The sequence below is a fragment of the Micrasema longulum genome, unplaced genomic scaffold (assembly GCF_059751315.1).
Source record: "Micrasema longulum isolate JH-2025_06_02 unplaced genomic scaffold, ASM5975131v1 h1tg001805l, whole genome shotgun sequence".
Classification (NCBI taxonomy): domain Eukaryota; kingdom Metazoa; phylum Arthropoda; class Insecta; order Trichoptera; family Brachycentridae; genus Micrasema; species Micrasema longulum.
In genome coordinates this window covers 122,467-135,726 of record NW_028278979.1, presented here as the reverse complement: position 1 = coordinate 135,726, position 13,260 = coordinate 122,467, and the positions used below count along the sequence as shown (strand labels likewise).

The 13,260-nt window shown below is 32.0% G+C and overlaps 1 protein-coding gene across 1 annotated transcript in view; it reads right to left on the bottom strand.

Moving 5' to 3' along the window:
- LOC148273917 (putative inorganic phosphate cotransporter) overlaps positions 1–13,260 on the bottom strand; it is a 33,135-nt gene that overhangs the window by 18,502 nt on the left and 1,373 nt on the right. Inside the window, exons 2-5 of the mRNA XM_088237974.1 lie at positions 8,353–8,489; positions 7,510–7,689; positions 6,249–6,387; positions 2,312–2,529 (exon numbers count right to left, since the gene is read on the bottom strand). Of these exons, the coding sequence (XP_088094100.1) occupies positions 2,312–2,529; positions 6,249–6,387; positions 7,510–7,689; positions 8,353–8,489 (674 nt within the window). The remainder of the gene's footprint in view (positions 1–2,311; positions 2,530–6,248; positions 6,388–7,509; positions 7,690–8,352; positions 8,490–13,260) is intronic.

Below are 13,260 nucleotides of genomic sequence, written 5' to 3'. Positions count from 1 at the left end.
CTCATAACATATTATCTTAACATAGTTATCACTAGTTAGCCGAGGGAGCACCTGCATGGAAGCGAATAATTTTAGCATTATTGATAAAAATCTGTAAAAAACATAATTTATTTAAATGTGTGAAATAGTGAATTACGCAAAAGTAGAAAGTACAAAAGCCGACGGCCGACCGTATGTCTTTGGGAATACTAAATAATCAATCAATGCATCGTCTTGTCATTCAATTAGCTTCAATATGGCAATCTTTAGGAACCTTTATAGCATGATTAAGATGCATTAAATGTGTATCCCGAGTTTCGTACGATAATGTATGTATATATATAAATTAATAATTAATATAAATTAGAAACGAATTTAGTGTTGAAATATAATCAACACCGACTGACATACTCAAACTGTGCCAGATCTAGATCGAGGAAAAAAGACCTCAAATCGATCTGACTAATATTTTGACAGTATATGACGTGCTTTAATTGATTCAATGTATTAATTACGAGTACTTACCTGTATTAACTCCGTTATTTTTGACAAAGACTAAAAATGTCCAGACAAATTTTAAAAAACTTACGAACCTCCAATTTATGAGCACAAATGGATTTGTCGTAATTTGTATAATGGCGTCTTTTGAGCTTTTACAGATGACGCAATATATTTAATTGCCAATTTAGTAGCTCACAATAAAAAATAAACATACATTTTTAAAAACGAAACATCTCGCGGGTCGCATGTTTGACGTTTGCCAGATTTACAAGGTTAGTTTATTTGTGTGCTGTGCGCATGCGTGGTTTTAACGATACCTATTACGAGATTCGTTCAGGATACCAAAATGATTTTAACGAGGTAGAGAGGCCCACGAGAGTGGTTCAGAATACCACCCCAGATAAGCTATTTTCATACGTACTGTTATTATAAAAATAGTTATTTTTTATTTAAATTAAATAATTTCCTCCAAAAATTGTAATGTTTTGAAAATCGCACAATCGCACAATCGCAAAATCTTATTTCCTGAATATTTCGTTCAACGTGACTCCCGTGGTTTATCCTTTAAGGTACAGAATGGGATTAGATATTTACGAATTCATATTTGGAAAAGTTCATAAAAACTATAGCAAGCAAAGACAACTAAATCACTATTACATATACATAGTTAAAGACAAAGAGGCTAAAATTGGTAAACCCAGCATTGAAATGATCCACCTCTCCCGGTAGGCTGTTCACCAGACCAATCGATCTCCCCACAAAAAGGATTATGGAAGTTAAGGCACTAACTAAGCTTATATAATAAAAAAGAGCTGAAAAAGACAGGAGAAAAGAATAGTTGAATTTATATGAGTTAATTATTAATTCGGCCTTATGGTGTAGTGGTCAGCGCATTTGCCTACCATGCAAGAAGACTCGGGTTTTATTTGCAAAATGGTTGATATAAAATATTTATTTAAAAAGGTGTTTTTACACTCGAATATTTCATAGTCCCTGAACTGACACCTGAAACGTAAGACTGATCATCTTACCTTCATGTAACAAAAATGTTTAAGATTCACTGCAATTTGTATACCAATGCAGTGCTCTATGCACCATAAGGTGCGGAAAGGGAATGATTGCGATAGTTTGTATTTTGGCTTCGACAGTTAGTTAATTTGTTATTTTTTCTTTTTTTATTTATTTTTATTTGTTTGTTCATTATTTTGTTTCTTAGTTTTCTTGGTTTGTTTTTTGTTGTTCTTTTTTGTTTGAGTTGCTACGTGTCAATTCTCTTGCATCTCACAATTTATTAGTGATGAAAAGATCTACAAAATGCATGAAAATCTAACCCTAGTTTCATATGTGAAGAATTAAGTATGTAGGTGCACACGTTCTGGACAATGAGGAAGCTCAGTGTCTTTTATTCATTTTTTAAAAGAATATTAAACTAAGCCAAAAAATGTATTATTTTATTTTTTATATCGTATTATCAGAGCTATGATTTTTCAAAGCTTTGCATTTCTGAAATAACTCCGCGTGTGACGTCAGAGGTTTTTCCATGACAGTTCTTCCGATTCGTTCGTTTACGGTGATCAAACCGGATATCCTTCAAAGCTCTCATATCATTGAATGGTTTATATGAACCAGTGACGTCATTCAAAGTAGTGCGTTTTTATAAAAATATATTCATTTTTTATCGTACATCTTTAAGAAATTTTACGGTACAATTTAATGCTCTAATTTTTACCACGCGCAAGATATCATTTTTTGTATCCAATTTCCAGTAGGGCTTAAGTTCCTCACTATGCATGAAAACAAAAGTTCTACACTATGAAATGAATATTTTTACCTTTAGGTTGTTTTTTTGACCAAGCGAAGATTCAATAAATTCTCTTTCTTCTAAAGTTATTTTTGAGTGCAAAGCTGGAGCGTCGCTTCCCATCCAAACCCAGATTATTCCAGTTGTAAGAGCTACTGCTCCAATAACCTGGAAGGCGACTGGCCACCCAAATCTTCCAGACAAAAACCCCACTGTAGGCATGCTGAGAATGATTCCAAATGGAGCCCCTGAAATTAAGTTGATATTTGAAAGAACACTCAAATAAATTAACGATATTACTTATTTATTAACTCGTTTTTAATTTATTAAAAACAATTAATAAGATAGTAATGTATTTTTACATACAAGTTATTGAATAAAGTATTTGGTACACTCCCACTAATTTTTTTTACTAATTTACGCTTTCACCTTTATTTTTTATTTAATTTTCATATCTTTAAACTGGTGAAAATTGCTCATTACTTTTTAGATACATAAAAGCAATACAGAGGGCTTATAAGATAGTTCAATTGGCAGTATACCGCTGGGGAGGATTCCATTCCATTATTGAAATTATTAAACTTAATCTAATATGTCAACTTATTTCGATACACAGTGGTTCCTTCGTCAAAAAGGAAAAAATAAATATACTGAACACAAAATACAAAAAAATATTTGAAACACTGATTTTGTGGTTATTTGTTATTTTATTACGAAAACACGACTTGTTTTTTAATTGATTACTGACCGGTTTCAGAGCAACACGTACTCCTTTATTGAGGTATAATTGAGATTTGAATATAAATCATATTTTATAATTGTAAAAGTGTCTTTAGTCTAATACATATGGAAAAAGGAATAAAGTTTTCGTGTCAAGTAGTATTTTGTGTTTGTGGAGATACAGAGTGAGGAGTAAAGGCGGTTGAAATTCGATCATTTTTAGTTGTTCTAAAACAAGGCAGGAGTGGATAATTGCTGGTAACAATATTATTTTTAATATTGTGTATCGCTTTTTTTATTTTGAAGATTTCTGAGTCGTCTAATTTTAATATTTTATTTTCGACATGTGGAACCTGCAACTCGGTGTCTACAATTTATATATATATATATATATAACAGCTCAATAATTAAATAAAAAATAAGTGGTTAAGAACAGTGTAATTATTTTTATTTTAAACTAAATTCTGTCGATAGTAAAATTACCAAATATAGTTATTTTTGTTCAATTGGACTGGTACCTTGTTGAGTGTAGATAAGAAAATTATGATGATGATTGCTACTGTAAATTAAAGTCTTCATAAATAAAATTAATGTAATAAATATTAGGTTTCGAGACGTACCTGTCCCTTATTACACTAACATGCAAATCCCACTATACGCCAACACCATAGTATGTAGTTGCAAAAATATATATAACCAACGTGCTGATAGGACACATGCTATTAGAAGCTTACACAAACATGCACTAATTAAAATAAATACCTTGTTTCATCAGCACGTTATTGTTATATTTTCGTGGAACTACTAATCCAGTCAAATTGGGTTTTTAGCAGGAAAGTTGTGGGGTAGTTTTAATAATCCAAAAAAAACCTTTTTTTTATCAAATGACTATATTAGGAGTTTTCCACCTCAGTACCTTTTAAGGCTGATTTCAGCCAATAGTAGCCTTTAAGTTTAACTTTATTTTTATTAACTAATTATTACTTTATTATTTGACTTTACTTTATTTATCCTCTCAAACATAACCATAATACACGCTTCACGTCTAATGATGGCTTGGTAGTACCAAAAGTATGTAATAAATATGGAAATAGAACTCTCAAATATTTAGTACCTAGAATTTTTAATTTATTACCAAAAGAACTTAAATTTAACTCACATTGTAACAAGAGCAAAATAAGAGAGTGGCTACTCGATCAAGAGTTTATATATGAATAGTAGCTTAGGTGTAAATATTTTATTTTTTCATATATTTTCTTGTATTTAAAAAATAAATTTATATATTATTATTTGTATAAACATGTTTATTCTGATCTTTCCGGCTGTTAATTTTGATATGTTATTCATTGTTTTTGTAAATGTAAATAATATTATTAAGTGAGTATAAATATAATCTTCACCAACAAGCTACAAAAAGTGGCTTGGTGGGATTTTAGTTTTAGTAAAAAAATAACAAATGAAATTTTTTTAAATTGTAAAAATGTATAATTATGCTATTAAATCAAATAAAATAAAAAAAATAAAATAAAAATAAAATTTATGTAAGTTAAGGATCTAGAGCAATTTTTAAAGTTATCCAAAAACAAAGAACTTGCTTTTTTAGACTTTTAATTTAAAGTTCAAAATTTAAGTCTTACTCGCTCGAACGTAAATTCTCGATTTTAGGTCAAAACTTTTGTAGGTTCCTGTTACGAAGCTGATTATTTTATGCGTAAAAGTACAATTCAAATAAAATAATACACAAAAAAAACCTTCCTCAAATTAAAATTAAAAACTGATCCGGTCGAAAATTGACAAAAACCAATTTAAAAAATTATAACTCGAAAACTAAGCCATATCGCTGAACATACATGGGGTGATTCGAATACCCCTCAACATGAGGCACCTAGATTTTTCCTTTGGACGTCACTTCTCCGGCCACCCTGTATATTTTTTGTGGTGTTAAATCTGAATCTGAGGTTTGCCAACAAAATTTAATGACGCAAAATCGGAAATGCAAAAAGTATAAATTTTTTGCTTATAACTGGGAAACTATCAACTTTTAATTGAAAAAAAACCCTTCTATTAAAAATAAAAGTTTGTACAAATTTCAATTCTATGTTTTTTTCCCCGTGTTGGGAATTAAACGCTATTTTGACTATTGGGAATTAAACGCTATTTGAATGTTGACGTATTTCGGCTGCCTCCACAAAAAAGCACTTCGGAAAAGTCGGTAAAGGGTTATACACAAATATTTGCTTACATTTAAAAGTTTGCCACAAACTTAAAGCTTTAAATAATAATAGTTCAATTAAACGCAGTTATACAGAAAACAGCCAGCCATAGACAAATGAAATTGAGATAATAGCATTTTTGTGAAAAAATAAAAAAATCAAATCTACATTAGAGTTCGAATGTTTTTTACTTTGACAAATAATAAATAATGCAAACATTAGTATTTTTAATACATACAAAAAAGAATTTAATTATGTACTTTGTTTGACCAGCTTCGATGATTTTTAAAGTCTAGCTGACCACAACCTAAGATGTGCATTTGGCAGAAAACAGCCAGCCCTACTTAAACCCTAATTTATTTGTTATAGTAACTTTAAACGTAATTTAATTATGAGTTAAAGGATTTATTGTGAGTTTTTAAGTCTTTGATGACACAACCTAAAATATGCATGAAAGCAGCCAGATCTAATATTGAATGATACCTCATACAAACTTTAAATAAATGAAGTGACATTCTGAATTAAAGCATATTTTTTATTACAGGTATTTTGAATTGATAAATTTATTAAATTAAAATACTTATGTATCTTTCATCAGCATCTATAACGTAAAAATTTTTTGGTGCTGTGGGTTTTTTCAGCAAACTGAGAAATGCCGTTTTTGTGATCAACACTATTTTTAGAAGGTGATTATTGCTATTATTTTTATGAAAACCGCCTGGTGGTTGTAAGTTTAACATAGAATCGACTTTACTGCAACCGATAAGATTTTTCTTCATTTTTTTTTATTGTGGACTGGCTATTTACTGTATAACTACGTTCAATTTTTTTTGGTTTTTTTAATTTACAATTTCAAATAGACATACTTTTTTCTTGTCCTCACTAATTGCGATATTTAGGTAATGATAACCTAATTCAGATGTATCATTCACATGAAAATTAACGAGCAACTTAATTTTTAATCTCTAACTAATTTTTGCACGATTCCAAGGAAGGGGTACTTAGATTCTCGATCAAGGAGGATAAAAACTAACCAGACATAACGAGGTTACCAATTCTGCTCCTTTCACTCAAGGGTGCCCACCTGCTGAGGAAGATCTGAACTGATGGCATCATGCAGGACTGGGTGATGCCCTGAAGTGATCTTACTGCACAAGCTGCCATCCATCCACCCTTGAAACATAAAAGCATTTTGTAAGATTTAAATAAAATTGTATTCAAAAGTAAAACCTGGACTTCAAATCAGTTAATGACTTCTCTGCAGGTAACTAACTGAAAATCATTAAGTCGAACCCACGTATCGTAGTCCAATCGTGAACTATCGGAAAACTAACAGCAGGAAAACAAGAACTTGATAACTTGAAAGGTAAAAAAATATGGAAAAGACTTTCGGAATTAGTAAATACCCTAAACGTTATCCATTTGGGATGCTTCGGTGTCACTCGGAAATACGTCTTCCCTTCGGTATGTTTCGGAATCACTTTTGTGGCGCCACAAAATCATCCCTAAGTAGGCCCTGCTTACGTCACTCGATATAAACATTCTCGTTTTTAGTGTAGTATCTTAACCACGCCATAAATGTATTACAAAATAATTTGGTAGATTTTGGTTATTACCGGGGTGGATAATACGTCAAGTATCTTCATTCGACAAGTCTGCTACTTACGAAGACACTTCGGGTAGATTCCAAAATATCCCGAACGAATTTTTACAAACCGCTCATCAATTTGTCTCTTCTAAGACAATTGTCACACCAGAAAATTTTACGCTCCATGTCTTATTCTGTGTTCGACCGGTCAAAGAAAACAGTTTTTTGCGTTAAACAGCATCATAACTTGAGTCAAATGTTTTAGTTTAAATTCCTTCTCTCAAGAAAAAATCATTAAACCTAAAATCGAGTGGAAATAAGTCCATATCGTAGTGTGATTGACGCATTTACCTACCATGCTTGAGGTCGTGGATTCGGTTCCTCGCTGGGTGGACGTAAAACATTTCTTTCAAATGTGTTTTTACACTGCACTCCTTTATCATTGTTTTTGGCACCTGAAACTAATCGCCCTACATTCCATGTTTTAAAATAAATCCAGACACGCTGCGATTGAAGTATCAATACAGTATGCACCATTGGGTTTGTAAAGGGTAATGATAATGATCTCTTATTTATACGTTTCTTACAAAGTCAAAAAAATTACAAATTTAAAAAACCTTCATTTTGCTGTTTTGAGCATCAACAAGATGTCACGATCAAAATGCAATATACCTAAATTACCTTCATATAAAAATTAATATTGGTACCATGTGCACGATTTGGGCAAATAGCAGCGTAGCGACTCCGTTGATCATCATGGATCCGAATAACAGCTTTTTAGCTCCAAATATCTGAGCCAATTGGCTCGCGGGAATCTGCCCAGCCATGTAACCCCAAAAGAAGGATCCGAGGACAAAATCTTGAACTTTTTTGTCCCAATCGTATATCTAGAAATCAAAAATGTTAATTAAAAACTTGAGGAACAGACTGATTTCTAGGAAAGGAACTTATTCTAAAATTACTTTTTTTTCCATTGTAAACTATGATTGATAATAAAAATAATGTCACCTCAGTGGTGTTGCCCGTGCCAAATAAACTAAACAATATACTTTTTTTAAATATTTTTTCATTTGAGAATAAACAAAGAAGGCTTAATAAACAGAGATAATTAACAAAATGTTACAAAACGCACAATGAAAGAACAAAAACATAACATAAGCTATACATTTGTGGAGCAGTTGATTCAATATTGGTTTGAGCGAATGAAACAATCCATTTTACTTCTACCTAACTCCACTATTCATTTTTTTATAGCCTTTTTAAACATTTTCTCATTACTTATTGTTTTAATAGATAGTGGAAGAAGGTTATAGATTTTTATTAAATAATAATCAAAATCTCTTTGTCCGAAAGTAATATAAGTTTGTAGTTGTTTAAATTGTCTTTGTGTTGAAGATCTAGTGAATATATTATTTGTGTGTGATTTAGGGTAATGTCTTTCATTTGAATAAGAATAGTTTTTGAAAGTCAGTATTGTTTTAGCGTATAATTTCTTTGGTGTCATAAGTTGTGATTTGTGGATTTAAGAATTAAGTTGGGTCAAAACTTACTTCAACATTTGTGATATTTGTTGATTTATCAGTCATTGCCATTATGCCTACACTGATATTGGATCTCATGATATAAGATACGCTTACTATGAGAAACACCAACCCGCTTTGGACATGCCTATGTCCTAACCCATAACCTGTAAAATAAGTATTTCAAGTGACTGATTAGTTCATTTAGATTCTAAAATAATAATTATTATATTTGATTATTTAACTTTTTAGTAGATATTTGCTGTAGGTAGTTTTATAAAAACATTTGGACCGGTCAGTCAAATGACTTTCCAAGATTTATGAAATCTGAAAAAATATTACAAAATAGAAAAATAATTGTATCTTCCTTTTATTCCTTTTACAAAAGTTTCTGTTGTAATTTAATTGTATTTTATAATAAGAAATGATTCGTGAAAGTAATCAAAATCAGGTTAAAACATATTAAAATAGAACAATTTTTTTTTTTGAGTAACACGTAAACAAAAGACAAAACAAAACACCGTATCATATAGTCCACCTTAGAACAAGTTATTCTAGCGAGGATTTTTTTTTAATCAATTGTACGTATATTTTTTTGCGTATAAATAGTATAATGAAGAAAAACAAATTCGATGCGAGATATTTTTGCTAATATGTAACTTTTAGGTCATTAAGTGGAGCATGTGGACATCACCAGACCGTTTCAGAAGTCTCTATCACCAGCTAGCACTCTTGTTTCTTCTCACATCAATCTCTCGTCCCGTAGTTCAGCCTAATAAAGCCGGAAGATCAACATCGACGGCTCTCCATGATGGTGGGAGCCCGCAGGGTTGAAAAAGGGACAACTTGGTTTAAGGCAGATACATCGCCTCACCCTCAAAGCGCTTATTGCAAAAGCCACTTGCGTCCGTTCTTGGGCTTTAACTTTAGTAATGAAATCGATCCAGGCAAAATCTCAATACTGAGCAGATTGATATTTTGAGTTTTGGTAAGGTGCCAGATTTCGCTCCCATATGGGGAATTTGGTAATATACAAGTCTTAAATAATCGGCATTTTATTTTTTCAGAGTACAGATAAGAGTACCAGACAGAACGCATCGTGTTTAAATGGTGGTTTTCTTGTGAAATTAAAATCCATAATTCAATAGTAATTATTAAAACTTTCTGAAAATCGAGTACGTTTTACGCCTGCGTATAGGCAAACTTTATAGCACGTATGAAAGGTACCTACATAATTTGACGCTGGAAAGGAATAAATGACATGTAGCAATTTTGAGATTTATTCATTATTTAGAATAAAGAATACTTAAATTGGCTCTTTTGTAAAGTTGCCAACCTGTCGCTTTGTAACTCTTTCCTTTCCAGCGTCGATATGTAAAGTCGTCGCCAGATAAGAATACCTACTTCAATACATATTTTACACTTCGATCACTATATAAACGTAGGCATTCATGTTTGGCGACGACTTTACCTATATTTATTTTTAAAACCACGTAACTTTGTTCTATTTATGTAATCAATTCATACTGTGCAATCAATATTTTTTTCCGTTTCCGGTATGACTGCGATGATTGAATTTTTAATTTCCAATTTTCGTTTTAATTTATTACACTAACTCTTCTCTTATTGTGAAAAATGAAAGATTTTAAATAGGAAAAATGAAATTGTCTCAAGCAATTGCTTCAATCATTTTCAAGTTGAACTTAGAAGCTATAAAAACATGAAACAAAAACATTGGCTGACGTTCGCAGATCTAATAACGAGACCAAAGCAACTGCGGCGCACAACTAGCGTACTGTGGCAGTGGTACTGGTAACATTGCTACTGACCTGCGCGACTCTCTCTCTCTCGTTTGCGAATATTTTTATAGCATCGGGAGTGAGACATAAAGAGTTTTCGAGACCACCATATATTCTATACTCTTATAAACGACGTATGACACATCAATGAACTTTTAAATATATTAATTACTTATCTCCGATTTGTTACAAAATGCTTTTTTTATGCCCGACAGTTATTTATTATTCATTAAACAATTATTTCAATCTATACCAGGGGTCTCCAAACTTTGAAACCTTCGGGCCATAATGATTTTTTCAGTTTGTTCCAAGGGCCAAACCAGTTTTAATTTTTCTGCCCTTAACTATATTTCTAGACGAGAATAGTCGCAAAGTGCGCGACCTAAGCAAACTTTCGCTTTTTTGCATTTCAATTATTATTGTGTATTGTTACACTTAATGACATCTAGTGGCGAGTAGTGGTACTATGTATTGTACTATGTACTATCTATTTTAGCTACTCGCTAACAGGTGGCATTAGTCGTAATTAAATATTTGGAATTACCGCGTTGGTTAGAGAAAATTCTGGTTCTGGCTAGTGTATTCCGATCACTTCGAGATGGCAGTAATTGCATATAAAAAGGCTAGCGGCGCAACCGCGAGTCAGTCTGCGTAGGAAAGGCGAAGGAAACGAAACTGTCTATTGTGAAATAAAGTAACACCCGTGCATAAAAATATTTTGATTTGACTAATTGTTTTTATGTGTGATTTGTTAGTATGGAAAAGAAGCGACAAATCGACAGATAATGCAGAACGTTCCAAGATAAATGGAACTTTCAGTATTTTATGATTGAGTCCAGTAATAAGGCGCTATGTTTAATTTGTAATGAAACCATAGCTGTTCTCAAAGAATATGACATTAAACGACACTATGAATCGAAACATCTTCAAAATTACTCCAAGTATACAGAAAGTTTGCGGACGAAAAAAGAATAGAAGTCTAGGCATTTACAGGGCTAATAACCTGTCATTGGCTGGTAAAAGTGGTTACTTTACTTCATGCTGTGTAACATTCATCATTCTGCCTATGGCTAAACACTCACATTTCTTTCTCTCTTCCATCTGTTAACTTTTCTCGCAATTTGGAACTACTACATAATGGACTTAAACACTACAACGACCTACCTTACTACTTGAAAACTTTTAATGGAGACAAATTTAAAATCAATCTGAAAAAGCACATGATGACCGAACTAACTAGACTAGACGAGACATAAAATGACTAGACAATATTAAATTTCTAATGTAACCCTAACGGGTTTTTTAAAATTGTAAATAAATAAAAATAAAAAAAACTCTGTATTCCTTAACGGTCATGCTGCAAAACGAGAATAAGGTGATTATACTAACCGTGTGTATTTGATTGATCACAAATTGACCATACTTCATTTAGGGGTGCAATGAAGCTTTTTAAATTGCGTGGTTTGATTGCAAAGAAATATTACGTTTTCGCTTAGTAAGATTCTTTTCAAATATTGTGAATATGCAAAACTGAAGCGAAACACACATCTTTATAAACAGTTTTGGGAAAGCGGTGGGTGCTTTCATTGTCAACTTTTGTGAAGTAAAAGAGCTGAAACTTTTATTGACGCGGGCGAGATTTATCTCACTGAATTATTTTACCTACATATTAGGCAACGCCTGAAAATATTTTTCGATTTATATACTTCTTTTTGGATTAGTTGGTTTAATCAACATTTGGAGTTTCTTAAATTTGTGTAAATAAGGGCTGGATTAATTCCCCAGGGAGTTATTAAGATTAACAAATTACATTTACAGACATGTCGTAAACCCTGTAAATGCCCAGATTTTCATAGTCCCTTCTCCAATGTGTTCTCTATCTCTGTTTTTGAATGTCATAATTTATTTTGAGTATTTGGTAGCTAAACAAGATAGTGAGAATACCTGCTACCTACAACTTTCGTGTAATCACACAATAAAGATAACGATTTATTAATTTACAACATTTTCTGAAGGCTACGTTTGTGGACAGTTCACACCAGATTTTTAAATTAAATTCTTTTACAATATTTTATTTTAATTATCATCTATCGCTTGAAGCCCTCGATTAAAAAATACTCCAACTGAATTAAGTCCACATAATCTAAACTATTTATATCATACATGTGGTAGATGCACAGAAATAAATCTGTATGACAAAGTATGCAAGTACACATCGTTGACGTCCAGGCAAAAGTTCCTAACCCAAAAAACATCATTTTGAGAAATCGCAATTGAAAAGTTTGAATTCCAAGTAAACATAATGTTTTTGTGCGTTGGCACATATGTCGTGATTTGCAATATTTTTATTTTATTTTTAAGCTACGCGATATTTGTTATATCGCACATGTACTTTTAAAGTGGCTCAGTTAAAAAATGGCATTTTTAGGAAAAGAATACAAACTGGTAGTAAAAGTATTTTCCTATAATTTGGCGCTGAGAAACAATTACGAAATATTAGGTCGATAACTTAAAAACCGGAAGTTGACACTAGATGTCAATATTTGCGTAGCAAATCATTGATATACATGTCATTTTAAAGCTCTATTTATAAGCTGTCAAAATCAGTAAGCAATGTTTTATTTGCTTGTGCGCATCATTTTTTTTTTCAATAATGGGAAATTTTGAGAATTGGCAAAAAAAAAACAGAATTTGCGGGAAGTTTTGCTAAGTCACTTTTTTGCAAAACTGAAGCCAAAAGTCGTCGTTTGCTCGTATTATTGTATGGCAAACATATTCTTGCTAAATCAAAGTGTTTCGAGTGGTTTCAACGCTTTAAAAGTGGCGATTATGATATCAAAGACAAAAAGCGGCTAGGACAGCCGAAAAAGTTTGAGGATGAAAACCAGCTTCTAAAACTGGGTAATACTGTTACTGAAGGACTATACCGATAACAACTGATTCGTTTAAAGAGAGCAATGAGGGAAAAACGACCAGAATGGAAGACCAGACCCAAAACATTGATTTTCCAATATGACAATGCTCGGCCACATGTTGCTCAATCCGTTAAAAACTATTTGGAAAATAGCGGATGGGAAGTTCTGCCTCATCCGCCATATTGTCCAGACTTGGCGCCTTCTGACTTTTATTTGTTTCGATC